The sequence below is a fragment of the Patagioenas fasciata genome, chromosome Z (assembly GCF_037038585.1).
Source record: "Patagioenas fasciata isolate bPatFas1 chromosome Z, bPatFas1.hap1, whole genome shotgun sequence".
Classification (NCBI taxonomy): domain Eukaryota; kingdom Metazoa; phylum Chordata; class Aves; order Columbiformes; family Columbidae; genus Patagioenas; species Patagioenas fasciata.
In genome coordinates, this window is record NC_092560.1 from 70,140,240 (window position 1) to 70,164,872 (window position 24,633).

Here is a 24,633-nt window from a genome sequence, read left to right on the forward strand (position 1 = left end):
GGCGCCGGCGGCACGGGGACTGTGCCCAGGCCCGTCTTGTCGCCCATCCCCCCTGCCCGAGCGGGCTCCTTCCCGGCCGCAGCGTTTGCAAAACCGCAGCGCAGACCTGCGCTTCCCCCCCCGGCCGCGCCGCCTCCTCGGGGGCAGCAGCCGGGACGGTGCGCGGGTGCGGGCTCCTCCCGAGCCAGGGTGCCGGCTGCTGGGGAGGGGCGGCCGCTCCCGGGTACCCCGCTGCCGCTGCGCCTTCCTCCTCCTGCCCGCCAGGTTGCGGGGCGGGCGGCGGCCCCTCCTTTTTCCTCCACGTCATGGGGTGCCGTGTCGCACACATGTCCGTGCACACATATATACACACACGCGGCTCCGCGGTGAGCAGCGCCCTGCCCGCAGCTGCCGGCCCGGGACGGCGGCGCTCCGCTCCGGTGAGTGCGCTGCCGGCGGGCACCTCCCGGGACAGGGACAGAGGGAGGGGGGACAGGACCCGTCCGGCTCGGCTCCGCCCGGCCCGCGGAGCGTGGCCCGAACTTTTTGCGCGGACCGGCGCTCTGGGGCCGCAGCAGCTCCCGCGTCCTCCCGGCGGCTCCGCCATAGGCGCAAACTTGGAGGCTCGGTGGCGGAGTTCGTGGCGGAGAAGCAGGAGGTGAGGGCGGCAGCTGCGGGGCTCGGCGGGGGCAGAGGCGGGAGGGCCGGGCAGGGCGCGGCGCTGGTGGCGGCCGGAGGAGAAGCAGGGTCGGTGCTGATGGGGAGCTCCGGTAAGAAGGCGCCAGCGTCTTAAAAGTTAATTACGGTGAGCTGGGGGGCCGTTTAGATCCCGGGGACAGCGGGAGGCAGCGGTCAGGAGGCTGCAGGCGTTTGGAGTGGGGCGCACACCTGCCTGCAGCCCGGCTCTCGCTCGGTGCGCCCAGCTGCTGCAGCCGCATCAGCGGCTCTGAGGAGCAACAGTTACACCAACTTAACGTGTGGCTTGGTAACAGAAACCGGGTTTGTTGTGTTGGCTGAAGTGTCGTGGTTCTTCTTCTCGTCTTTCGGTAAATTGCTAAAAACGTACACGTTAGTCCGTAGCTGAGTTTAATATGCCAAGTGCACTTTTTCATTTCTTTACTGTGCAAAGATTTTTCTTTTTATTTTTCTTTACAAAGAAATAAAAAGTAACAGAACAGCAAGGGTCTGTCAGAAGTACATGGGTGTTTCTTTTCCATGAGGAGAGGCTTCCGTCTCATTATGGGGTGAACAGACATGAATGTTGGAGTGAGGCTTGTGGAAGGAGACTTTAAGAGGAACATCGCTTGATGTTGATTCATCTACTGTGTCCCACCTGAAGATCTGCCTCACTGAATATTTTCTGGCTTGCTGCAAATATCTAGTCCATAAATCAGCCTGTTTCATTTTGAGTTAGCGAATTTGCTTAATACTGCTAATATCTTTTATAATAAAGAAACTTCCTTAATAGTAATCTTTTTGCATTTCATAGCCCGGGAGAGATGCAGCTAAAGGGTAGATATGGTAGATAAACTTGCCGCTGGAGCGGAGGCAGTGAACAGGAAAGAGCTGCTTGCTGTCTCTCAGACCAAGAGCTACAATGGTTGAGTGATTCCGGAAGACAAAAGATGAAAGTCAGTGAGAGAAAGTGGGTTTTTACACGAGACTCAGGTCAGCTGTAGAGTTTTTTGTCCCCCTCTTCCGTCCCCCCTGCCTAGTTTACTGGATGTCAGAAAACTTACACGGGTTCAGAAGCAACTGAATGGAAGAAATAGACATTTCATGAGAAGCAGAAAGTTGTAAGCCCTGGCTTTGTAAACGGCTGAGCTGCAAGGGAACAGAATCTGAAAGAACATGTGAAGAAGACGTTGCAAAGTACTTGTTTTCCTTCTGCTCTTTCTCCTCTTATCAAGTGTCTGTTCTTGGTTACTCTGATGCAACATCCTGGGCTGGATGGGCCCTACGGATGTGATGTGCCTGTTCTTCCACGCGTGTAGCTTTTCTGAGATAGTCATGGAAAGGAAAGCAAATTGCTGCTATATATGTACATCTGTGATTTTGGGTCTTATGTATCTGATACTGGCGGGTTTTGGTCTAGTTCTTATGTATTTTTCTGTATGCTCCCCAGCTGTAAAGGCATTTGAAATTTACTAGCAACTCTGGCTAGTGCATTTTGACACATGATTAGTATAAGTGAGCAGTTCTTAAGGCCTACAGCTTTTTGAAAAGCAGCAATGGTGATAAGGGACACATTCAGATTTGCGTTGCCTGTGTTGGCACAACACTTGTTCTGGGATTACACTCGGGATGCAGGAAAGGGCACCAGACACTGAAAGCTGCTTCTGAACTGGGTTCTATAGATTTCATGGATGATAAGCTATACTCTTCTTAAAAATGCTCTGTTGGCTGAGACTAGATCCCTGAACTTCTGAATAAGTTGCCCAGGTGAGCTGGGAAGAATTAACCAAAAGTAAAATTTTAAAAGTGCAAAGAGTCAAAGCCACATGCTACCATTAGATAAAGAGAAATTGGTAAGTGCTGATGTATAGGATTCAGGGACAGCCAGAAAATGTTGAAACATTGGTTGGGAGCAAACAGTTAAGTCCAGAGGTTGTTGATTATGGATCTTGTCAGCCTGGCAGCTGTTTATCCTGGCCAGGTATGGCTGAGGGCATCAGCAGGTGTCCACAAGGTACAATATGATTTCCAGAAGCTTATGGCCGTGAACTGAACGAAAACAGAGCATTTTCAGGTTTCAGGAAAGGGTAATGCAGGGATTTTGAAAATGTGTTGGCTGTTGGTCAGAGCTAGGAGTAGAGCACCAGGGAGGTGCTGCTGGACCTGCTCTGCCTTTGCTCTTGGTGGTTACTGTGTACCTATGTGGCAGAATGACTTCAGGCAGGATGTGGGTGAGGAACGTGGGCTGTCTTGATGTCTGCTGATGAAGCAAGTTTGGTGTCACTGACAGATGATGCTCAAGAGGACTCTAGCAGGAGCTTATGGCGCTAGCGTAGCTGTTACAGCTGCAGAAAAGCGTCAGGAGTCATACAGTGGCTCCAGCTTTTGAGGTCTCCCAAGAAATATCACTAAGGGAACTAAGAGACACAGCAGATGAGTCACAAAAAGCTCATTTCTGTGACATAAACTGCAGGGTGCTAAATTCAGCAGGGGAGATAAGTTTTGTGTAACGCTGTCAACAATTCAAGTCTCATCAGACCTCTCATTGAAAAAAATGAAGAAGGCTTCAGCAGGATTTGCAACACGACCAAGTGTGATGCACAGGTCCCTCTGCTTTAAGTATAAGAGGGACAACTGTGAAGAAAGAGGAGTTCTCTAATTGCATCATGCCCAGGAAGATGCATCGTTGGGCAGAGGACAGGGTATACATCAGCCCATCGGAGATCCACGCATCCTCGTGCTCTGTTGCGTTGTCTAACTGAGTGTAGCTTGCGTGCTGCATCTGGAAGCTGGCTGCTGGCCCGGGCAGGATTCCCTAGTGCTAAACAAAGACCTTTTCCTTTTGGATTGATGTTGCAGAGCGTGGTTGGCCTGTGTGTGTTTCTGTGGTGCATTGTTGTTTGATGGAACTGTCTTTCTGCATGCTTGCTTTTCAGACAGGGACAGGCCAACACCCTCAATCTTATGCAAAAGATGCACAGCTTTTGCAGAACTTTTCCAGTTCAGCATGTGCTGGGCGCCTCACAGAAAATTCCCATAATATCTCTATTTCTATGTTCCTAATTTTTTTTTTTTTTTTGGTCAATTAATAACATTGGGTACTGTTGCCCACTGTACCTCCCCATCACACTGAAAAAGGGTAAAGTTGACCGAGCTACTGTCAAGCCACAGCATGTCTTATGTATACAGGGATTTCCAAATATTAGTCGGGGAATTCAGGAACTGTTCTCTCTGTATGAATTTGCTGTGCTGGGCCCATCGATCTAAGGCAGGACTGCAGGTTCCCATGGATCTGCTGCACCCAGACTTCTCGGAGCTTATGAGATTCAGCCTGCTCCTGCCACACTGGAGAATGGAGCATAAATATTATAATAAGCTCCATAGTACAGAGATGTGCAGTTTATATATCAATACAAGCTGGAGGGCTGCTGATGAAGAGGAGGCTGGTGTGCACAATACTTTGATTGGAAAGTGGATGGGGAGGTGGAGAATGCTAAATATGCTTTAGGAGTACCACTGCTGTGCTTTCCTTAAGGGATGATACTGTGGTATTTTTTTCTGGCTCATGCAAGTATTACAGTGTCTAATTGCTCAAATTTCTTTGTAACCATTACCCATGCAAAGCTTAGGTATAATAGCACAAAAATATATTATTTGCCTTGTAAGAGACCTTGTATACCATATGAGGTACTTACGTGTAGGTGAACTTGCAGTGCAGATCATTGTGTCTGAACAGAGTTTCAGAAAGTATCTCCAGCACTGTGGTGGCCATACCAGTAGTCCAAATTTCTGGCCTTCGGTCGGTAGGAAAGCTCTTTATCTGTGGAGGTAACAAGGCCTCTGAGACCAGAAGTCTTGGTGTGTGAACTGCTGAGCGAGACTTGAACTTGGTGAAGTGTTTGACAGAGACTCATCAGATCTCAGCGCTTTCCTGTCTCTCCGCAAGTCCTCGTCACCCTCCCGTAGAAGAAAATTAGGTTGCTTTGATGTGACCTGTTCTTTTTACAGTATTTTGGTTTTCCCCCATCATGTTGGTGCTTACAAATGCTATGCAAATAAACAAAAAATAGGCTTGTATATACAGACAATGGCTTCTACAGCTTATCACACAAAGCCTTCATACCCACTGCTTTTCAACTAATGTTTTACACTTCTCTTTCTTAATCTTTGCAAGCAATGATGTTGTCCCTGCTACTTCGATACATCCGGCTGCATACGCGCTTGAAACACCGATAAAGCTGAAGGCTGCGGGCACCGACAGGATGAAGCAGACGCGGGGACGTTGTTCAACCACTGAGCTGGCCGTGCCCCTATTGATCTTCTGGGACAGAGCGTCCTAAAGAGCTCCGCAAGGGGAAGAGACCAAAGCAAAGTGCAGGAGGTAGGTCTGCAGCTCTCCTTGAAATGATCTCGCTGGTGTCACAAGCGGAGACTTTGGTGGTGAAGACTTTGACGTGGGGGAAGTGACTCGAAGCGGGTGGTTTACAGTGGGGGCTCACAAACAAGAGCCTCACGAGCAGCTTAGTGGAGAGGTGAAGGAAATGGAGAATTATCTTGCACTTTTAATGGGAGCTTTTCAGCAGCACAGTGCAGTTTCTCCTGCCTCCCCATCTAACAGGAAACTTCCACCCTCTTTTATGGTGCTACTTCTTGCCAATGTACGCAAGTTCTGGTCCTTTGGGCCCGATTTATATGCTGTGCGGTAGTTTGAGGGGTAAAGATTAACCCTCTCTCCACAGTAGTAGTAGTACTATTTTAAACTGTCATATGAGTCAGAGTGAAGCTGTTAAACTCTGCATTTCCCCGAACTAGGAGGAAACTCCAGTTACCGAGGTTTGTGTGTTTTAAAAATATTTTTCTTTTTTTTTTTTTTTTAATCTTGACTCCTGCCTTCATGGTGCATTAAATCCCTGGCAAACACGGATACTCCCATCTCATAAAGTCAGATAATTTAAATATGCAATGTGTAAGCAATCAGGCTTGAGAATTTCCATGTCCAACTATCCCTGAGCTTTCTAAACACTTCCTTAACAGGGCTGTGAATCATCTGACCGTCATGACAGAAGAGTTTTGCATGTACCAAGTGATTTGCTGAGAGATTTTTTTTCTTTCTAGGCCTCCACCAGAACAGCTTCCATCAAAAGTTACTGTAAAGTGGTTCAGATTAGTTGGGGATGCAGAGGAGCCAGGTTCATTTATCTTTTGTGATGCTGTCTTCTTGCATGGCCCTTGCGTGCCTCTTTTCCTGTCTAGGGAGCAGAGACATGGGCTTTCTTTTCCTCCACACATCCCTGGAACATGGACATGTGGGAATTAGTATTCAGTATTTTACTGCAGTTATGGGGGTCACCGATGAACTGGAGGCAGCTGGAAAAGAACATCCAGCCTTTTCTAAAGCACATCTGGAGAGCTGGGACTGAGTGGCACAGGCGAGCAAAACAACTGTGAGCCCAGCAGGTTGTGTTAGGAAATGCAGGTCTGTGTATCCCATGTGATGAACGTCTTCATGACAAAGTTGTTTGTGATACCCATACCTGCCATACCTTTGCTGAACCCGTTTCCCACGTGTCTGGTGAGAAGCTGTCTGTCTTCTTCCAGAAGCACAAAACAGGCTGTGGTAAACTGCAGATTTTTGTTGTTGCTGTTCCTTGGGTCACTGTGTTAAGTCATCAGGGTCTTAAAATGGGCAGGCTTACCATTTAGTTAGAGTCAAGTCTGAAGGTAAGGGCATATTTTTCCACATCTCACAATTAGAGGTCCATAAGGCAGCATGTAAGTAATTGTAGTTACTTAGTTCTTTAGTTGTCCATCATTTAGAGGAAATCTAAGTATTACATCAGGCAGGCTGAAGCAAGGGGTTCAGCTGTGTGGAACGAGGCTGGTAGTGGGTGCTGTGATGTTACAGGTGCACAGGCTGAGGCTCCAGTGCAGGGGGAGTGGGTGGAGAACCAGACAAACTTGATAGAATTGGCTGATATAGATTTAATGCCACTAAAAAGAACTCCTACAGAAGCTCCGCGATCCCTATCAATAGGCAATTTTGCAATGGAAATAAGCAGCTAGTAGCAGTAAATACAAGCACATTAATAAGTTAACTTTCCCAGCTAGCAGAATTGAATAATCTAGTAGAGTTAAAAGTTTAGCACACACAGAAAAAAAAAAATCACTTAGCAAGATACATCATTACTTTTCTCTTTCCCCAGCTTCCTGGGAATACTCTCTCCTCTAGCTTCCCAGACACCCATTAAGTGAGTTGATTTGTGTAGGGCAGGGGGAAAACCAGAAGGAGCTAACTGTCTTTCTGCAGAGCTGGTCCTGCAAACAACTCGACCAAGTTTGCATTGCTGTGGGAGCAGGTGTGTGTTAAGCAAACAGATACATTTTATCAGGGAGAACTTTTTCCAAAGTGCTTTTGCCTGGAGGAGAGGGAATTGTTCCTGTAGTTCCTGCTATTAGATGATAATAGTGTTGGTTGCTAAAATACACTGTGACCTGGTTTCCAAGGAAAGGTTTTGCCTCAGGTGCCTTTGAGGGATGAGGGAGCAGCAAGTCAGAGAAAGCACCTGTTTTGCTGCTCTGGTTGATTTTTGTTGTTAATGCCGCCTATATGAAAGCACTTGATCTCTTTGATCCCTCCTCCATTCTCCTCTTGCAACATTTCCCAACCTCTGTTCTCAGCACCCGTTCGCTTTTTATGTGTTTAACCTAAGTGATAAGCAAGGAGCCCGGTTCGTGCTGTGGATCGGCAGAAGGGCTTCTGCGTGGGAGAGAGAACAACCTGGTGGGGTAGGAGCACTCCTGCTCCCCTGCATCCGCTTCCTCCATTTCCTCTCCTTCCACAGACTTGCATCAGACTCGACCTTTTAATTTAGCTCTTGCCCTGTGGCAAGCGCAAAAGCCGTTTGTCCCATGACAGCATTTGCAGTGAGTTCTGTGTATTTCAGATCCACCTGTCTACTCGCAGCCTGAATTTTCCAAGAATCTCTGTTCTGGTAGCAGCCAATGTCTTGTGACTCGCTGCTCTGGGTTAACCACTCCCAAGCTGATGTGAGAACAGATACAGAGATGGTACCCACCAGCTGACCACCTGGCATGACACCAAAAGTCGTTTGTGGCTTCTCTAGCTAGCTGTGGAGAGTCACATACCCCTTTGATGGGTAGTGCCAAAGTAGAAATGAAGTGGCATAAACTCGATAGGGCTAGACGTTAAGGGAGATCGTGGCTTTTGTTTTCCTGTAGCTCAGTGTACTTGGTGGTTGAGCTTGGACTTTTGCTTACCTGCTGAGTAGTTCCTTTAGGAAGGACTGGCAGAGAGCAGAGCAGGGGGGCCAGCGGACGTTGGCTGATACATACCTTGTGTTCCTCAGGAAAGGTGCGATGCGTTGGTTGTTGCAGGCAGACAGGTTACAAACTTCCTCAGCCCTGCCTGCCTGCCCTGCTGCTGACCCTGTTGCTTTCAGCACTGTCTGGAGTGCCTTTCCCGCTCTGTGGGGCCAGCCTGCTCTGGGCAGAGATTCCTCCAGTCTCCCTGGACAAAACCCAGCCTTTAAGGGATGATTTTCTTCCCTCTGTTTGCAGGGAGGCATCTGGTGCTTCTTGGCCCCACCAGGCTCTTGGCTTTCTGTGATGGACCCAGGTGGTTATGACAGCTCCATCCTGCAGGCAGCATCCAAAGAGCTTGTGGGCTCTGTAGATCCACCTGGCAGCTTCTGCCTTTAATCACTGAAGTGATTGTGTTTAGTGGAGAACATAACAGAATATAATAGAAAAGACACCATGAGGAAAGGGAATGAAGAGCTCCGGAGTTGCGAAATTCTTTGTGCTCTCAAACAAAGTGGTTGACGAGTTGTTAATAAATCAGTGGGATCTGAATACGAACAAACCTCCGCAGTGCATAGGAAAGGTTGGAAGAAGACCATAGATTTTAATGAGGTCAGTGACGCATTTGCCCTTTTTGGACCAGTTAAGGCAAATTCTTTGTTGAGTACTTTTTAATTACAAATTATCTCTACCTAAAGTAGCTTGTCTGAACTGTCACTGTTTTTCATGGTTGGTTTTGCCCCACAGGAGTCTTTGCTGGGTGGGCAGAAGGAGAAAAGAGTCGATGTTAAAATGTAGATATCCATGGGTTTTTGACTTTTGAGTTAAAGAAAAATTACCTTGAATAACGTGCCTGTTACTTTAAAATAACAGTTTGTTGGAAACTGCTTTATTCCCAAGAAGTCTTTTTCCAGTGGCCATATGAGAGTTGTCTGCAAAATAAGAAGAAAAGCTTCTGGAGGGGCTGGGGTTGCTTTTTCAGTGCTGTCTTTTTTTGCAGCAAGAGGTGCAGTCAGTTTCCGTAATTTCTGATTTGTACTGCTGATATAGGGATGCAAGAGGTGGTTGACTGTGTGAACTGCAGGTTAAAACTTGCCACGCAGAGTGAGAGGCGGGTCAGAGTTGGTAATTTTTTCCTGCTCGGGGTGAAGGGAGCTGCAGACGTCTCCTGTACAAGAACGACTTTGGCATCTGAGTTGCGTGGACTGGGAGCTGCTCTTGCTTCGTGTACACGCCGTTTATGGAAACAGCAGAAACAATAGTGTGAGAAGCAGCAGTAAAGCCCTGAGCTCTCTCAGGAACCAGGGCTCTCCATATGTAAGTCATTAGAGTCTTAGCACAGTGGAAATGCTCCTCCAGAGAGGCAGCAGAGCCCAGAGCCTGCCAGTTTCTCTGCGCTGCTGAGGGAACCTGTCTCTGGGTTGCTCAAATTGCTACTTAACCCTTTGTAGAGGGCTGGCCTCAAAGAAGTCTGGAGTGGCTGTGACCCTGGTGGGTATGAGATGTTGGAGATCAGCCAGAGCAGGAGTTTGGTTCTCTGGGCTGGCTCAGGCTTGCGCTGACCAGAGCAGCTTCCAGGCTGGGTTTTGTCTGGGTGCCGCTCTGGGATGGAGGAGTTGCTTGAGTGTTACTGTCAGAGGGTCAGGGTTGGTGCAGAACTGCGGTACCCGGAGTGCTTCACACTGAACGTGTGTTGCAAATAGAGCCGGTGGAGCTTGCAGTGCTAGCACAAAAGCCGAGGTCTTGTCCTGGCTCCTGTTTGTTGGGGCATTGACTTCCCTAGGGATGGCTCATTCAGCTTGTGTCACAGCCTGTGCTCTGGGACAAACTGATGGAACTTTCCAGTTCCTTATATCTTTCCACCAGCTGCAGAGGGACCCCTTAGTTTGACAAACACTGGGCAAGGTGGGTCTCACATGTGTGGTACCAATGACCAGGATTCAGGACAGTTTTTATGCTCATTTTGTTCAAGTCCAAATCCAGAAGCACTCTGAGTAATTTAACCACAATGAGTTCTGCTCTCTGGTGTAAAATATTCCTAGATGTTGTGGGACAGCCTCAAGCACTCCGATGGAAATGTCCCTGCCCTTGGCAGAGGCGTTGGACTAGATGACCTCTGAAGGTCCCTACCAACCCAAACCAGTCTGTGATTCTATGAAATAATACATGGTGGCATGGTTATTTAGTTTCTCGATAGGAGTGAGATTTTAAACTTGCTTTTACTCTGAAGGAATGGGTGTTCACCTTGTAAAAATGTCATTCTTAATAAACTAACTTGTGTGCTTGCAGGAGGCTCTTCAGAGCAGAAATTTGGACCACCACGTCTCATGATGTACAGCCTCAGGTGTTTAATACATGATTGTTCTGTTCCTCCTCCAACTCACAGCATCAGCAGCTCCTGTTTTCCTTTCAAGGGCCATAAGCCTGCAGGGAGGTGGGCTCAACTTTGCTCTACTACTCTTTATGTGTGGTGTGCTCTCCTCCAGGGAAGAGATGGGCTGGTAGGAGGTATCCTATGCTACCCCAGCTATGCGGTTCACCATCTGAACTGTGACAATTTATTTGATCGCATAGTGCTGAGAAGATGCAGCAGTTTAAAAGGTCCACTTTTTCCAGTGATTTGGTCAACACAGTGAAGTTTCAGGTAGGCACATTCAAAGCTAGTTTTAATCTAGCTTACACTCCTGTTGTTTCCACAGCACCTTGGATGTTCCGTGTTACAGAACTATAAATTATACAAATTAAATAATATAGGAGAGTTACAGGGTTCACTTGCAATTGCTGTGCTATCTGTGTGATAGTGTGCAGTGGCCTTAGTGTGTTTAGATCAGAATGTGACAAAACTGACAAAGTATTCAGGTGAAACTGTAGAAAAGCTTTTTAGGCAGGCAGGTCAGGACTCCCTTTTAAGCTTTGCCTTGCAGGCCAGGATTGCCTCTACAGATTTTTACAGAAGAGAATGATGCAACCTCTTTTTTCTTATGAAAAATGCAAATGAAGAAGCAAACATTGCTCTAATACAGCTAAATTTTGACAAAACAAAAAGACTGAACTGCGAAACAAGCCAAAGCTTGGATTTTTGCCATCTCTGACATCTCCTGTTCAAAACTGTATTTCTTTTTGAACTTTTTAAAAAATTCAGTTTAAATTAAAAGAAATCTTAAAATAGGAAATGCTTCTTTTGAGTTTGAACGAAAGATATTGCCTTGAGGCAATACGTGTGTTTTTCAGGAGCGCCAGTGAAATGCAAAAGCACCTGGTTGTTAGTGTGACTTATAGAGTGGGGTGTTTGGAGTTTTCTGATAGGGTTGCATCTGGTGTTATCAGCACACCTGGTCTTTGCTTAACCCTCTCAGGGATTGCTTTTGACATTTCAGTGTCACAGAAGACAGGTTAGAGCCTGCCTGTCAGTCAGAAGAGCTGTAATAATGCCTGTGGTTTGTGAGTGGAAGCTTTTAGCTGGACCCCTCCACAGCCACTGTGCTGTGCTCACACTTCAAGCCCAAGCACCTGGCAGAAGGATTTCCTCATCTTCCCAACATCTTCACCTGTTTTTCTTTCATAATTGAATCCTGAGTGGTATGTGTGGCTTTATAAATAAAGAAACTTTTGACATGGCAATCTTTGCAGCTGAGGGCACGGTCTTTGAGAGGCTAAGAGCTGCAGTTGGTGCTTGGGGGCTGGAAGCTTTGCCTTCATCCATCTTTTCTGAATGTGAGCAGCAGCAGTGAAGGGAGAGCCCCTGCCCAGATTTAATATTTGTGTGTGTGTGTGTCTTGCATTATGGTGGTAGTGACAAAGGAAACGCAGATTTCTCCAGTCGAGATCTTCAGATGAATTTCCATGGATTAAACTTTGATGTAACAAACTGGTAATGAGTTTGTTAATAAGACTGATACACATGTGGGTGTTCGTTCTTGGCCAACCTGGAGAGGGTAAAATCTGGGAGGTTTAGCGAAAATGTGATGCGGAAAGAGAGCAGGAGAATTTCCCTGGGAAACAGCGTTCGTGAAAGGGCTGTATAACCCAGGGAGGATCTGGACAGAAGTCCTGTACCTAGTGAAGACCAGAGGCTCCTGCCTTCCTTAAGTGCTTGGCCACGCAAACTCACCCCATTCACGTCTGCAGGATTTGAGGTGACTCCTGGAGGGATGGGATGGGGACAGGCAGGCACGGGAGAAAGTCACCATCCGGCAGCTGTGTTCTTAATCTGACTCCTGGCACATCCTCCTCTCAGCACTGAAGAGCAGAGTCCCAGAGCCCAGACTGTGCCAGGTTGGCATGGGAAGGACAGAAGAAGGAGTGGGATGCTGCGGATGTTACTTCCTTCTGATAGAGGGGTGCCCGGTCTGTTATACGTGTGACATGCTGCAGTCTTTGCTTACAGTTTGTGATGTGCCCACAGTAGGGTTTTGCATGCTTTTGGGTACTCTGCAGCTTCACTGTCTGTTAATTTACGTTTACAGATTACTGGAATAAGATTCAGTAGTTTACAAGCAGGAGCAACAATTTTTCTCAGAAAGGTAAACTTCTGCACATCTGACTGCTAGCAACTGTGAGTGACTACTGAGGCAACAGGTCTTTACACATATTTCTCTATGATCAGACCATACTTCACTTCTCCAGACCTTCACTGTGTTACCGAAAATATATGTATGCGTGTCTGTCGACAAATATGTGTTATTTCACAGAATCATAGAATGTTAGGGACTGGAAGGGAGCTCAAAAGATCATCCAGTCCAATCCCCCTGCCAGAGCAGGAACACCTAGATGAGGTCACACAGGAATGTATCCAGGCGGGTTTTGAATGTCTCCAGGGAAGGAGACTCCAAAACCCCATGGGCAGCCTGTTCCAGTGTCTGTCACCCTCACTGTGAAGAAGTTTCTTCTCAATTTTAAGTGGAACCTCCTGTGTTCCAGTTTATACCCATTCCCCCTTGTCCTACCATTGGTTGTCACCGAGAAGAGCCTGGCTCCATCCTCGTGATACTCAGCCTTTATATATTTATAAATATTAATGAGGTCACCCCTCAGTCTCCTCCAAGCTAAAGAGCCCCAGCTCCCTCAGCCTTTCCTCATAAGGGAGATGCTCCACTCTCTTTGTTGCCCTACGCTAGACTCTCTCCAGCAGTTCCCTGTCCTTCTTGAACTGAGGGGCCCAGAACTGGACACAATATTCCAGGTGTGGTCTCACCAGGGCAGAGTAGAGAGGAAGGAGAACCTCTCTTGACCACTGTTCTTATTTCCACACTCTCTCTCTCTTCCCCAGTTGTTCCAAGTCAATAGAAACCAAGGTCTAATTCTAGTGTATGTCCTTATGCATGTTTTCAAGCATGCTTTTGCCTTCAGATTGGCCTTCCATCTCAGAACTTCGTTTAGCTGGTGTTAGCTTGGTTCATAAGTTTCAGCACTTTCTGTACACAGGGGAGAAAGCTTATCCTTTAGTTTCACAGGTTTTAATGATTTTTATGAGTGCTGTGTGACCCACAGGAGATGAGATATGCATGCTAGATTGAAGCATACAGGAAGGAGTGGAGCTCCACTGTCTGCTTGAAGAGTGCCAGGTGTTCTCTGGTCCTCCTGCAAGCCCAGCATCATTACCTTAGGCACACGCAGGCAGTTGAGCTTGCCTGGAGAGCGCCTTGAAGGTCAGGATTGAGAGTTTCAATTTTGAGAGTGGTATGGCTCAGCCTTTGCTCAGTTCCCTCAGGAGAGTTCATTCTGCTAAGGCAAATGCGGCATCCAGCAAGTGGAGGGATTTGATCTGCAGCTGAACTTTTTCAACAGGGTGTGAAACTCTCTCACCACCACCCTTGCTCCTTCTTTTGTGTCATTGCACAGCTTGGGCAGATGCAGGAAGCAAACGATTTTAAGTGTTTGAAAGGTGTAAGGCTGCCCAAAACAGCTTCTTGCAGGGAGGTAAATAGAAAAAAAAAAGGCAGTGAAATACACCAGTGGAAAACCTAGATGTCCTCTGAGTAGGATACAAATATTGCTGTCATGGAACTATCTAGCAAACCCTCTTCTGGTCCAGCAGTGGATAAAAACAGATTTAGAGAACAGAGCAATGATCACAATAAATGTTTTTATGGGTAAATATTTCCAGTCAGAAGACTTGACAGCTGGTAGCTGCACAGGGAATTTAGCTTTCAGTCCATGTTTATGCATTGGTGAAGGTAACTCTGGACACTCTCAATAGCCGGCTGATTGCCTGTTTCCTTCTTAAATCCTGCTGAGCACACGGTCTTTAAGGTATAATTATGTGTTGTGTGAGAATACGTGTTTTGTTACACATTACATATGTGTTTCCCTTGTATTTGCTGCATCTGTTTTCTTTGAACACCTGTTGCAAAGGATAAATAAATAAACAAACAAACAAACAAAGGATAAATAAAACCACCCATTTAGCTGCTCCGAATCATTCTGTCCTTTGCATCCCAGGCAGTAAGTGCCCTGACCAGATCAGGCACTGTCGATGTGTGTTTATGGACCAGCTATCCGATATGTGTTGATCACAAGATACAATCAGTCTTGATTAATTTCCTCAGGAGTCTTCTCACACACAGAAGAGAAGGTATAAACATTTTACAAAACAAGGCAAGATGGCAATGCTGTGCTCGTTTCTAGTATAAAATTCTGCACAAAAAGAGGGAATGTTTGTCCGCTGATAGTATGGTAACACACGAGAAGAAAACACTCGTGAGCAAGATAATTGGAGGTGGTGTCTGGTTAGTGCTGCCCTAGGTAGGTGCTTCAGGTCGCTCTGGGTGTCAGTTCCTATCTGCCATGTATCGTTTGTTCCCACCTCCAGAGAGGCCTGCATGTGCAGTGCACTGCTATATTTGAGTGGGGCTGTGAGTGCTGCATGTGATGGGAAATAGGAGTTTTGCACTTGAATCAAAACCTGATGAGGTTTGTGATGGCCCTTCTGTCCTGAGGGATTTCATTCTCTGATCTCACGCTGTTCCTCAAGAAATCCCGATCTTTTGAAGGAACTAACTTTGTCCTGGTTAGAGGCACATGATTTGTTCCTAAAAAGCAAAGCTGTTGCACTTGTATTGATATACTGACCCTGACCATGGAGTGCCTTGGAGGTAACAAGAAGAGAGTATGAATTTAATGTGAGAAGGATGGAGCAGGAGAGACGGTGGGATATTTGTAATAGTGAACTGCACTGCTGGAGAGATGCTGGAGTGTTTAAGACTGGCTGGGGTCACACATGGCCTGATTCTGTCTGGACCACTGTCGCAAAGTGATATGTAGTAGTAAAAAAAACCCAGAAAACAAAAAACATACACACAGGGCTATGGATGTCATTGCTGCATCCTGATGCTTTCATCTGACCAAATGCTGGTCAGGATCAGTGGAACATCCTCCATAAACAAGGGATTCAATGTAAGACCCGAGATTTCTCACCAGAGCTCCTTAATTTCTTCCTCCACTGGGACTTTGAACCATGTTACCAGAGTCTTTTGGATTTCTATGACCACTTTATATGTCACGATAGTACCTTGGGGCTGGCAATACTGAAAACCGTAGGAATATTCAGGGAGCTGAGAGTGGATCCTTTGCTCATCAAGTGCAGAGAGGTAGTCCTCAGTGCTGTCCAGATGATTTTGTGCACGTGTGGTGTAGCTGTGGACCTCACTGGGCTGCAGTGGTCTAGGTAGGTAATTTCAGGCAGGGAAGCATGGCACAATGGTGCTTTTGTTTGTTTGCCTGGAAACGGAATGTTTGATGCTGGGTGGAATCTGGCCTGGGCTACCATAGGTAGATGGTTCTCTGAGCAGTGGAGGAGACGTGGGGTTTGTTTCCCCTTCCCTTATATTTTCACTGGTTCTCTTTCGACATTTTGAAGGAGCTCAAGAGGAAGGAAAGATCCACTCCCTGAATGAGGTGATTGCTCTTCAGCCAGGGGTGGTACGGGTTGTCCTTGGCACCCAGGGAGACCACTGGCCCAGGGCACAGCGTGGGCTGCACACGGAGATCGTGCCACACAGGTCTGCTCCCTCCAGAGATCAAACGGGAGCAAGTTGGCTGCGTTCCCCTCTGCAGGACTTCCATCACATGGCTGGAAACATGGCTTTGATTAGGAGTGGCTTTTGAGAGCAGCTTTTCTCAGGAACATAGGTACAGGAAGGAAACAGGTTAAGCAGAGACCTGAATTAGACACTGAGCTGGGATTAGTTTGAGAAGTGAAGGAAAGCACCTGCTGGCTAAGGGGGAAGGTGGGATTTTTTGCTTTCTGATAATGGTGCACTGGGCAGATAGATCTTTTTGTTTGTTAGCATACCTGGAGGCTGTTTGTAAAACCTGCAGAGAGCTGCTGAGTTCTGGCTTCTACAAAATAGGTACATGTTGGCTCATTCCCTTCATTTCTTAGGTCTGTACCTGGTACCCCCAGGTGAAATGAGGAGGTGGCATTTCCTTCTCCTTTCTGTTACCTCTGGAAGAGTAATATCAAGCAGAAAGAGACACAGGGAGGTGAAAGGTCAGAGAGAACAGACTAATGAAGCAGCTCTGCCTTGACTGGCTGCATTTTGACTGAAACTACACTTGCAAGACCTGACATTGGTGGCAATGCCAAAGATGCCCAAGTTATTTTTGCAAAAAGTGTTGCATGCACAACTTCAGTACTTGATTTTACATGCATCTGTGGGATCTGCAGGCATCTGAGCCATTTGTGGTGGTCCCACCATTTTGTTCCAGCCAGTAACTTCAGCTGGAAACTGGGAAAGAGGGGGAGGGAAGCCCCAGCATTTGGTTTGGAGGACTCATTTTGATATTGCGTGTGGAAGCAGAGCTCCTGCTGAGGTCAGTGCAGTTGGGGAGAATAAGGCACAGTGTTACAGGTGTTTGCCTTACCCTCGTTGTGGGAACTGAAGCAGAAGGGTTGTGTTGAGCCACCCGTCTACCCAGCTCTAATGCAGGGACTGTCTGGGGACTGTTTTGCCTTGGCATCATCGCCTGTTGAGGCATGCAGGGCATGAATGATGGGGGGAGACACAGACAAGCTGTCTGCTGCCCAGGGAACCTCTTGTTGCTGTTACTATGTACCATTGTATCAAGTAATCTTTTTTATTTGCAAATGATGGTGTTATTGCATTTGTTATGTTCTGAATCAAAGTTTCTCTGGCCTTATAACGGCCTGGCATAACATTTACAGCAGATTACAGGGATGCTTCTGCTGATTGTGCGCTTCCAAAGTTTCAAACCCAATAATGAGTCTGAACATAAGCTGACAAAGTGGGCAGGCATTTCCCTCCCTCAGAAGCGTTTTGGAACAGCTCTTCTCATTAACGTTTATAAATATGTAAAGGGTGAGTATCACGAGGATGGAGCCAGGCTCTTCTCAGTGACAAGCAATGGTAAGACAAGGGGTAATGGGTTCAAACTGGAACACAGGAGGTTCCACTTAAATTTGGGAAGAAACTTCTTCTCGGTGAGGGTGACAGACACTGGAACAGGCTGCCCATGGGGTTTTGGAGTCTCCTTCTCTGGAGACATTCAAACCCACCTGAACACCTTCCTGTGTAACCTCATCTGGGTGTTCCTGCTCCAGCGGGGGGATTGGAGTGGATGATCTTCTGAGGTCCCTTCCGATCCCTGACATTCTGTGATTCTCAGAAGAAAATATTGGAGGCTGTTCAGTTTAGAGACAAAGTAGAGCTTAGTTTAAGCTAAGTAGAGATAAGTTTAATGCTGCACCTGGATGTAGACTTGTCTCATTTTAATTCAGGGGTAGCAACAATGCTGCTTGCACTCAGCTGGTGAAGTGAAATTATACGGAAAGATCACTGTATTTAGCTTTTATGATGGTAATATCTCAGTCGTTAAGTTGCTACAGAGGAATGTTATTAAATACTGTGCTGCATAAAAAGGGGCCACGTCTGTGTTTTTGCAGTCACAACTGAGGTTTTGTCAGGCAGCAGAGAACAGGATCGATGCACTATTGCTCACTGCTACCCCTCCTGCCTTCAAAAGGTTACATTATACTCGTTCCGGTGAAAGTGCTGTCTTCATCCACCTCTTTCTTCAGGGCAGGTTAGCAGTATTTTCCAGAAGAAATCTGGACACAGGGGGGACTTTGGGCTTGTCAGACTCTATTGGGAGAGGATGATAAGGGAATTAATTTCCACCTGGACATCTTCATGGACCAGTCCCAGTATTAGAGACAAAGAGGATGCTGTGACTGAACTCTAAACCTTTCAGTTTAATCCATTATTTTCTAAAAATACTAATATCTGCCATTAAATGCATGTTCTTCGAAGACTTGCAAAACATTCCTTTGCTGCTCCCATTGAATCCCTTGGAGTTACTCAGGAAAATAAACAATCCTTCTTACTCACTTAGAGGACAGTCATGTTTCTGCCAGTGCAGGTGTCACTGTACTTCAGTTTGTGACTCATAAGAAATTAAAAAAATATTTGGAAAAGAAACAGTGGAAGTATTGTTCTAACACTCTTATTTAGCTGGAAATAACCTGAAACTGGAGTTATTTTATTGCCCTCAGTCAGCTAGTTCAGGGGAATGAATCATAACATCAAAGATTCTGAAGGAATGAAGTCCTTGCTTATTATTGTGGGAAAATCTGTCTTTGAATTAACATCATAAGACGATACCATAGATTTACAGTGTCCAGTTCTGCTAAAATGGGGTTTGTGCTGTGGGTGGGCTGGTATGCACATCTTTCTTAGAAGCCGGAAATTGTCTCCGATGCTTTGATCCTGATTGAAAATACCATCATGTCTCTGTTTTCTTACAGAATGAAGAGGCGCAAGTGTCCCAACAAATGTCCTGCACGAAGGAAGATCCTGATCCTGTGTGTTACAGGGTGGCTGATTGCACTGCTGAAACTCTTCCATGCCGAAAGACACTTTTTCCCCTCTAAGGGCATTTATTTGGTTGAGCACTTTTTGAGCACTTCTTCTTACGTTAGGAACAGGTATTCGTATCTTCGAAATGACCTCCAGTATGAAATTAATTGTTCATCAATATACAAGCAAGATCCCCTTGAAATTGGCAAGAGTTTAGAGATAAGAAGAAAAGAGATAATTGATTTAGCTGATGAAGATGTCGTAGCAATAACAAGTGATTGTCACATGTATCGTTCACTTAGGAAATACCACCTAAAACCTGTTTCTCCAGAGGAAGAAGATTTTCCAATCGCCTATTCTTTGGTTGTTCACAAAGATGCAGTAATGGTAGAAAGGCTCATACATTCACTATACAGTCATCAAAATATTTACTGCATTCATTATGACCAAAAAGCAGCAAAAAGTTTCAAATCTGCTATGAACAATCTTGCTAGATGTTTCCCCAATATTTTCATTGCATCAAAGCTGGAGACAGTGGACTATGCACATATTTCAAGGCTGCAAGCAGATTTCAATTGTTTGTCTGATTTGATGGAGTCTTCAGTTCCCTGGAAGTATGTTATTAATTTGTGTGGCCAAGATTTCCCTTTGAGATCAAATTTCCAGTTGGTTGCTGAACTGAAGAAACTCAATGGAGGAAACATGCTGGAAACTGTAAAGCCAAGCAGTAGCAAAAGAGAACGATTTACTTATCACTATGAACTTATGAAAGTGCCTTATGAATACATGCAAATGCCTGTAAAAACCAACATTTCCAAGAATCCACCACCTCATAATATTGAAGTATTCGTAGGCAGCGCCTATTTTGTTTTGAGTCGAGCATTTATTCAATATACCCTTGAAAGCTCTCTTGCAAAAGATTTTTTTGAGTGGTCAAAGGATACTTACTCTCCAGATGAACATTTCTGGGCCACTCTTGTACGTGTTCCTGGTGTCCCTGGGGAAGTTCCAAGGTCGGCCCAGGACATAACAGACCTACAAAGCAAAACTCGTCTGGTGAAATGGAATTACCTTGAAGATGATTTGTATCCTCCGTGCACTGGTACCCACCTTCGCAGTGTCTGCATCTATGGGGCTGCAGAATTAAGATGGCTTCTGAATTATGGGCATTGGTTCGCCAATAAGTTTGACTCTAAAGTAGACCCTGTCTTGGTAAAATGTTTGGCAGAAACACTGGCAGAACAACAGAAAGAGTGGGTATATTTGTCATCTGATAAATATTTTCTGAACAAAAATTCTATGAATGCCTCGCTATCGCTATAACTGTCTTGTCTTCCTTGTTGTCAGTACGATGTTCTGTTATAGCACAGCGCCTACAGTTCCTCTGCCTTGACCTGCTACAGGATGTGAGCAAGTGAAACATCCATTCTGCATAAAGTTCAGGGCCCTGGAGAACGAGTGCCCGGCCATTTATTTATGAAAAGTCATGCCTCTCTGATTAACTGTTACATAACTTACCACATAATCCTGTAATTGTTCTTTGAGGTGATTCTGAGGGGATGAGATTTGCTTTTGGAGTGCTCTGGTGATGTCTGTCCCAACGGAGTATTTCAGAAACATGTTTTGCATCAAGTGTCTTTGCCTCTTTCCTAAGAAACTCTTAACACATCTGTCTGCCTGTCCCCTTTTCCTGCACCTTTGTTTTTCTTAAAGGTGTGAAACAAAGACCTCTGTATCTGCTACCTCAGGAAAACTGGAAGTGCCCACCTCACAGACAAAACCAAGAGATCAACATGACACCAAATGAGCCGCATGGCCTCACTTGAAGTCCCAAACTCCCTGTCTGTGGGAGCCAACAAAGATCTTTGCAATGCGAAGATAACTGGATCATACGAGGGAAGGAAGATCCTTAGATACTGCATTGCACGTAGCATTGTTCTCTACTCCCAGCTCTTCTGTGTGTTGCTTTTCTTTCTGTGAAATGTGTGCTTAGGCGTTGTGCTGTGCATATGAAGTCGGTTGTGGTTGATTGAAACAGAATCGTGTACTGTTATTCTTCAAAGGCAGTACATAAGCATGTCCCGAGGGCAGTTTCTGCAGCCCCTTAGAGTAGATACCCATGCCAAAAGAGGTCCATCTTATTTTCTCTCTCTGCCAGTAGAAATATCCTCCTGTAAAATCCTAGTCCTCTTGAGACAGTATTTCTACACAGTGGATAACAAATGCTGTTTCTATTTAGCGTTCAGCAATGTGGTGCTACATGGAATTGCGAAACGTGCAAAGTCGAGCGGTAATCCTCAGCATAGCCATATTGCAGAAATGAAGACCCTGTGTAGAAGTGTCTGTCTGCGCAGGCCTCACATTGTCATGATCTCAGGCTGACAGGTGCCTGAGCGAGCCCTGGTTCAGCTGTGAAGCAACTGTACCCCAACAGCCTCTGCTGCTCCTGCTGGCCAAGTGGTCCGGGAACCTCCTCGCAGCTGGGCTCCCCATGCTACAGCATCAGGGGAGTGTTTGTTATTGTGAGGGTCTCTGCAGAAACTCTCTCAACGGGAAAATGCCCACTGGCATTTTGGAGGTTTCTCTGGAGCGTTGCTCTGGCACAGGTTTGGTTGCGGTGGTGCTGGCGGACCCAGGGTTCTGGCTTGCTCCATGCCACTGTCCCATTTCTACCCATCTGGCTTTTATTAAGAGACCTCTTCCCATGGGTGACTTCAGGATATCTGGTCTTATTGATCCAGAAATTGCTGCAATAATGACTATATCCCGTACCCACAAGAAATCTTCAATTCTTATGCGAGTTGAAAGAGCCAAGTAATTTTTTTGTCTCAGTTTTTCTTTTTAACTGTAGTCATGGTCAAGTCATCTGTGGTTTAAGATTGGGTTTGAGAATGAGTTGTGGGCCTTTTCGTGACACTGATTTCCTATGAGACCTCAGATAAGTTATCTGTTCTGTTTCAGCTCTTCCAGCTGTAAAATGGGAACAACAATGTTCTAGTATTTTGCTAAGCACTTAGAAACCTATGGGTGACATCTGTTATGGGCTGGTTGTGCAGTACTAATTGCTTATCAAACTATTTATGAATTCTGTGAACACACAGGTCAAGTATTTCTTTGGTGTACTGTTTCTGAAATAAATGGGGATTATTTTTAAAGTGTGTGCTGCTTTCTTCAGTGACTTGCCATGTCTGCTGGGAGATGTCCTGACTTGATGTGATTTCTAGACACTTTGTAGATTATGAAATACTGACAGTATTCACAGATTCATCCATCAGTGCTTGTATATAAACTATAAAGTTCCCACATGTAAAAAGGTTTAAAACAAAAGCATGTTAGGATCCTAGAGGGCCAAGCCTCAGCCTTCTGTATAGATAACTGATGTTTAATGATATACTTTATTTGTTTTATTTAGTTAAACTGGCTTTATGTATGCATAAGCATACATCTCCGTTTGTGTTCAATTTCAGTGGTTTGCTCTACCATAAATTTATAACCAAAATCCACCAGCACATTAAACTTAACTGAAGTAAATAATTTTAATCAACATGCAACTTTTTGCTACTTTAGTTGCATTGGATTGAATGATACCTGTAATTTAACTAGTCTGAAATAAGGCAGCTTGTACATCCTAGGTAGGGAAGAAGTGGGTGCAGAGATGGTGCAGTGTGAGGCAGCATCACCCATCAGACAGGTACATTTGGTGGCTGGGGAAGTACAAGTTGTACGAGCACAGCTGCAACATTATGAAGTGCAGATTTTCTAATTTATTAGAGATATTCCTGTGTTTTTGTAGGTAAATTTAAAGGCTATTCAAGCTTCTACAAGGGCTGTTCACAAAAATCATAGGCTCACTCAGACTGGAAGATCATCTAGCCCAGCTGCCTGCTCGTGACAGGATCAACACTAAATTTGGGCTGGGTTTCTTGAGCTTTGTCACAAGGAGTTTTGCAGATCTCCAAGAAAGATTCTGCAGCCTCGTGGGGCAAGGTTTTCCAATGTCTCCAGGAAAAAGTACTGCCAAAATATAAGTTCCTAAACTTTTCAATAATCTTCTTGCTGTTTTTTGACTTCGCATTCAGCAATATAGATGCCATACTGATGCTTGTATCATACTTAAGTGATTAGAATGCAGGAGTGAGGAACAAGTTTATAATTTACCTTTGACTTCAGAATCTTTGTTCTTTACACGGGTAAATCTGTCTTTGCTGAAAATGGAACTTGAGGCATGATCTACAAACATCTTTATTTCTGAGAAAACAGGCTGAACCTAGCTTATGGCAAAGCAAATATGAAGTTTTTATGGGCTGGAACTTAGATTACAGGCAGTTATCTGTCATTCCGCTCTCACAGGGATTTTTATTTTTGTTTTGCCTTAGTAAAGCTCAGATGTCCCTTTCCTCCTCCCCTTCCTCACTTCTGAAAAATGATTCCTCTTGTAAATTATTCCACAAATTCGAAATGCACGTACAATTGCACATATTGGATGGTTGTCTCTGTCTGTGTGCTGCTGAAGCAAACCAGTGCTGGGTTTCTTCCATCCACCCTGCCCTGTGCTGGCTGTGTGGAGCGGCTGGACTATCAGGTAACCTGATTTTGCTGTGCAGGAAGGATGCGTGGGCAGGGTGCTAGTGCTGCTCCTGGCTGTGCAGGTCCAGCCTGCTGTTTTCTTAGTGTCTGAAAACAGCAAAATTGCTGAATGTGTTCTAACATTAAAAAAAAACCCAAAAAAAGTGAGGAAGAAAAGGAAATTATGAACTTTAATGAAAGAGATGCAGAGATATTTGTTCAGCTTATCTTGCTAATGGATTTATTAGGCTGGATGTGGAGTCAGGAGGATTATAAATATAAATGCCCGACTATGTATTTTGTTTGATGTTGGAATATAAGGGTGGGAAAGACTAGAAATTAGACCCCTAACCTGTAATGGTATTGTACTTAGCCTGTTGACCATTTCTGTGGCTGCCATGTCATTACTGTGGCATTTGAAGCAGAATGTATAAACGTAAGAAAAATAGTGCTTGGGCAGCAAATGTAGAGTATATGTAGCACACAAGTGTGTTTACAGTATGACCTTGATTTTTATTTCAGGTATAATATCTGTTTCTATTTATTGTTTTTACAGAACTTGTGTCATTCTTAGTGATGATAGCTTCCACCCACGTAGAAATGATTCTTCAGAACAATGTGATCTGTTAGTAATATGCAGTAAGACTGTATTGAAAGTACTCCAGTGCTCTTTGGTATTTCAGCCTGATAATTGAAAACTCTGTCCTGGTCCTGTTTTTTCAAAACTACTGGGCTCTTTGATTTTTCTATGGTTAAAGAATGCTATCCCTTATAGTACCAACCCTTCTTAGGAAAGGGAGAAAGCAAAAGCCATGAAACTTTGGATGAGGCATTTTCTCAGGTGAGACAGGAAGGAGCCAGACAGTATATTGTAAAAGAAGACAAAGACAATACTATTGCTTGCTTCAGAGCTGCCATGTGTGCTTCTTAGCAGTGTTTTGCTTAGGTGGAAATACCAACAAATAGCATGGTTGCTGCTGCCATCTCCAATTGAGGTAAGCAAGGCTTGAGTTAATACATTTTGAAAACAAAGGTCATTTAGGAAAAAATTCCTGGAGCCTGTATCAATTTCTCTTGTGGAAAAAAAATGGTGCTCTCAATAATTTACTGCAGATTGACTATTGAGTTATAAAAAGACTCAGAAGGCTGTGCTAGTTGCATTGGAGAGGGCAGAAGAAGCAGTCTCTGCTTTTTTTTCTCCAGGCAGATCAATGGTTTTTAGTGATGCTTTCTGTGTTATCTGTTGAAAGCAATATAAAAATGTGGTAATTGGAGA

At 45.2% G+C, this 24,633-nt stretch overlaps 1 protein-coding gene across 3 annotated transcripts; it reads left to right on the plus strand.

Moving 5' to 3' along the window:
* The first annotated feature begins 205 nt into the window (after positions 1-205).
* On the plus strand, positions 206-21,695 carry GCNT4 (glucosaminyl (N-acetyl) transferase 4). 3 transcript variants are annotated; one of them, XM_071802371.1, is made up of 4 exons: positions 206-419; positions 4,829-5,035; positions 10,264-10,618; positions 18,740-21,695. In XM_071802371.1, the coding sequence occupies exon 4, from the start codon at positions 18,741-18,743 to the stop codon at positions 20,112-20,114; it is 1,374 nt and encodes a 457-aa protein (XP_071658472.1). In that variant the 5' UTR covers positions 206-419; positions 4,829-5,035; positions 10,264-10,618; position 18,740; the 3' UTR covers positions 20,115-21,695. The 3 variants fall into 3 exon arrangements, with proteins under 3 accessions (XP_071658472.1, XP_065716951.1, XP_065716950.1); XM_065860879.2 differs by lacking the exon at positions 10,264-10,618 and having other exon boundaries at positions 208-419; XM_065860878.2 differs by lacking the exons at positions 206-419; positions 10,264-10,618 and adding an exon at positions 433-637.
* The last annotated feature ends 2,938 nt before the right edge of the window (positions 21,696-24,633 follow it).